The sequence below is a fragment of the Micropterus dolomieu genome, linkage group LG09 (genome assembly GCF_021292245.1).
Source record: "Micropterus dolomieu isolate WLL.071019.BEF.003 ecotype Adirondacks linkage group LG09, ASM2129224v1, whole genome shotgun sequence".
In the NCBI taxonomy this organism is placed as follows: Eukaryota; Metazoa; Chordata; class Actinopteri; order Centrarchiformes; family Centrarchidae; genus Micropterus; species Micropterus dolomieu.
The window spans coordinates 3,843,181-3,846,517 of record NC_060158.1 but is presented as its reverse complement, the minus strand read 5'-3'; the positions used below and the strand labels follow the sequence as shown (position 1 = coordinate 3,846,517).

At 52.6% G+C, this 3,337-nt stretch overlaps 1 protein-coding gene across 1 annotated transcript in view; it reads right to left on the bottom strand.

The window, feature by feature from the left end:
* Positions 1-3,337, bottom strand: part of ints3 (integrator complex subunit 3) — an 18,465-nt gene that overhangs the window by 9,631 nt on the left and 5,497 nt on the right. Inside the window, exons 5-11 of the mRNA XM_046059622.1 lie at positions 2,533-2,617; positions 2,378-2,444; positions 2,129-2,270; positions 1,915-2,044; positions 1,467-1,564; positions 1,160-1,351; positions 983-1,070 (exon numbers count right to left, since the gene is read on the bottom strand). Coding sequence (XP_045915578.1) covers positions 983-1,070; positions 1,160-1,351; positions 1,467-1,564; positions 1,915-2,044; positions 2,129-2,270; positions 2,378-2,444; positions 2,533-2,617 — 802 coding nt within the window. The remainder of the gene's footprint in view (positions 1-982; positions 1,071-1,159; positions 1,352-1,466; positions 1,565-1,914; positions 2,045-2,128; positions 2,271-2,377; positions 2,445-2,532; positions 2,618-3,337) is intronic.

Here is a 3,337-nt window from a genome sequence, read left to right as displayed (position 1 = left end):
ACGGCTTCGACCGTAAGCGACACGTTTATATTTAATTCCCCACCGACCTGCCGCGTCGTTTAACTCTGTGATCATGTGTGACCTTTACTTGGGCGCCGCGTGCAAAGCTGGGCGGTGATCCTGCAGCATCAAGTTCCTTTAGCAGGAACCTTTTAACGCAGGTGATCCGTCAGCTCTTAAATAACGCCGGGGGGTCGGTGTTGGTGCACCTGAGACTCTGCCGTCTCTCTGCTGGAAATAAAGCTTCAGTCTGGTCCCTCTGCCAGAGTTTAGCCGGGGAACAGCAGCCTCCGTGTCTCCGAGCAGCTGCTGCACCGCTCCTCTAACTCTGTTTTCAGTTTGTGCAACAGAAACACTCGGTGTAGCGGAGACTTTACGATTAATTAACTGTGATGTTTTAAAGTAATCGCTGCATCCTTATCACCAACTAGCCCTGAGTCTTCACTGAGACTCTGGCTGGGCCTTTAAAGTAATGCAGTTACTGTTTGTACCACACTCCATGTAATTTTCCTTGTATTAGAGAACACACTCAGATGTGTGCGTGCTCAGCCTTCAGCTATCAAGCTCCTCCCTGTGGAACCCGAGCTGTTTCTCAGTCTGCGTTCTTGTCTGTTCTTGTGAAATCAGTCGCAGCCAAAGTACTGTTCAATTCAAAAGTCCGCATCTAGCTGTTCCACTTGCTGAATGACTGCGTGCTCCCGTTCCTGGGAGTTTGTACGACCGAGCCGAACTTGCCAAGTCCGAGCTTTAAAATACAGAAGTCCGAACTCGGCGAACTCGTTATTGAGAAACAGCTCCGGTCTCAGTTTGGATTCAGTGGACATCATCTCCACTGAATGCTGATTTCACTTACAAAGCGAGATGAGCGTTGTGCGCAGCGCGATTATTAAAGTTTATAGCTAGGGCTGGCTCCTCCCTTAGTTATGCTGCTATAGGCCTAGACTGCTGGGAGAACTCCCATCATGCTTTGCGTCTGTCTCACCTATGTTCATGATGCTGTCCTTCTCAGGATTGAAGAACAGCCAGTCATAGAAGAGAGCCAGCTTGGCGTTGGAGGCAGCGACGTTCGACTGGAGACACAAATCAATGGATCGGTCAGTTATTGATTTTGACAGATGATGACCCGTCAGACTGACATCTTGAGGCTCCGCCCCCTTACCGTGCAGGTGGTGAGCAGCCAGCCAATGATGGCCCAGCGCGGCAGGATGTCGGAGCTCAGCACCTCATTGGACGGATGGACCACTCCGCAGATGTAGCGAATCAGATCGCAGCGCAGCGACTGGCTCTCTGCGGTGGACAGGTACTGTCTCTGAAACCAGTCCTGGTACCGCTTCTGCTGCCCGAAACGCACCTGAGCACAGGCACAGTCAGAGAGAGAGAGGTCAAAGGTCGTCGTCACAGGCTGTCCAGAGAGCTGAGGTCAGAGGTCAACCTGTGTGTACAGTGTGTAGTACAGTGTGTAGTACCCTGGAGGTCATAAACAGCAGCTTGGTCTCCATGTCCGGTGTGAGCCGACAGGCCAGAAACTTCCTGGAGGTCCGAGCCGTCAGCAGCTGGAGAACACCTGCAACACATCAGCAACATGTCAGCCTGCAGAAACCTTTAAACGACAGCGTTACGCCGTCACAGCGCGGACACCTCTGCTGCTGTGCAGGTGAAGAGGCGGGACTGCTGCACCTGTAAGGAAAAAACGCGGTCGTGTGCGGCGCTTATTTTAGACCGGAGGATTATCTTGGTGGCGATACGACAGAGTTCAGGAGCCTTGGCTTCCTCAGCGCTCTATTCAGGTTGTTACTTCAGACCGACTAAACAGGATCATGCAAACAACGCCCTCCGAGGGTTAAGTGACCGTCAAACCGACACACACTACTGAGGCCAACTGAGAGCTGAGGATTGTGGGTATTGTAGTCTCACCGGTGAACTGAGGACTGAGGACTTGTGGGTTGTGTAGCAGGTCTTTCCACACCAGCTCCATCTCTGGGATCCGAGCGACGTTCTGCAGCAGACGGACCAGATCTCTGCCGATGATCAAACACTCCATGAACTACAGAGAGAGAGAGGCAGGTTGTCAGGGCGACAACCAGGGGACCAATACACGACCGACACACCAGCCGACCGCCCTCCTCACCTTGTCCCTCAGCATGCCGATGCAGAAGTCCACCTCTTTCTGGCGCAGAATCAGCAGGTTTGGTGCTCCGTGGTCGACGATGAGACGGAGGTAGGTGTAGACCGACATCGCTATCAGCATCCCGTTCTTCAACACCCACTCCCTGCGGAGACAAATGTTCAGCTCCTCCGCAGTAAAGGCCCTGAAAACGACTCATTTTGCTCTAGAAATTCTTTACACATTTGTTGAAATAGATAAAGTGAAACGTGCTTCTGGTCCAGCAGGATGTCCAGGACGCTCTCAGCCAACCACAGGTTTTTAGAGGAAATGTCTCCACCTGGAATAACAACACAGAACTGCGTCAACATGCGGACTCAGTTTTTAACTCCTGGTAATTATAAATATAATGCGTGTGCGTGTCTGACCTGCGATCTGTTTCAGCAGCGTCATGACGACACCGTCGGCTCCCATCATGCCGCTCTTCACCAGCTCTCTGACCAGCCACACCAGCTGCTCACATAAACACTGTATTAATATCACGTCTCCAACACAGACACAATTAAACACTGTAAACTGTCCCCAACGCCACAGACCTGAGGACTGACAGAGAGAGTCCCTGCACACCTGACAGACAGAGACACAGAGAGAGAGTCCCTGCACACCTGAGACAGAGACACAGAGAGAGAGTCCCTGCACACCTGAGACAGAGACACAGAGAGAGAGTCCCTGCACACCTGACAGAGACACAGAGAGAGAGACAGAGACACAGAGAGAGAGCCACAGAGAGAGAGAGCCTGCACACCTGACAGAGACACAGACAGAGAGAGCCTGCACACCTGACAGAGACACAGAGAGAGAGTCCCTGCACACCTGACAGAGACACAGAGAGAGAGTCCCTGCACACCTGACAGAGACACAGAGAGAGAGACAGAGACACAGAGAGAGAGAGCCTGCACACCTGACAGAGACACAGAGAGAGAGTCCCTGCACACCTGACAGAGACACAGACAGAGAGAGCCTGCACACCTGACAGAGACACAGAGAGAGAGACAGAGCCACAGAGAGAGAGCCAGAGCCACAGAGAGAGAGCCACAGAGAGAGAGAGCCTGCACACCTGACAGAGACACAGAGAGAGAGACACAGAGAGAGAGAGCCTGCACACCTGACAGAGACACAGAGAGAGAGACCCAGCACACCTGACAGAGACACAGAGAGAGAGAGAGAGCGAGA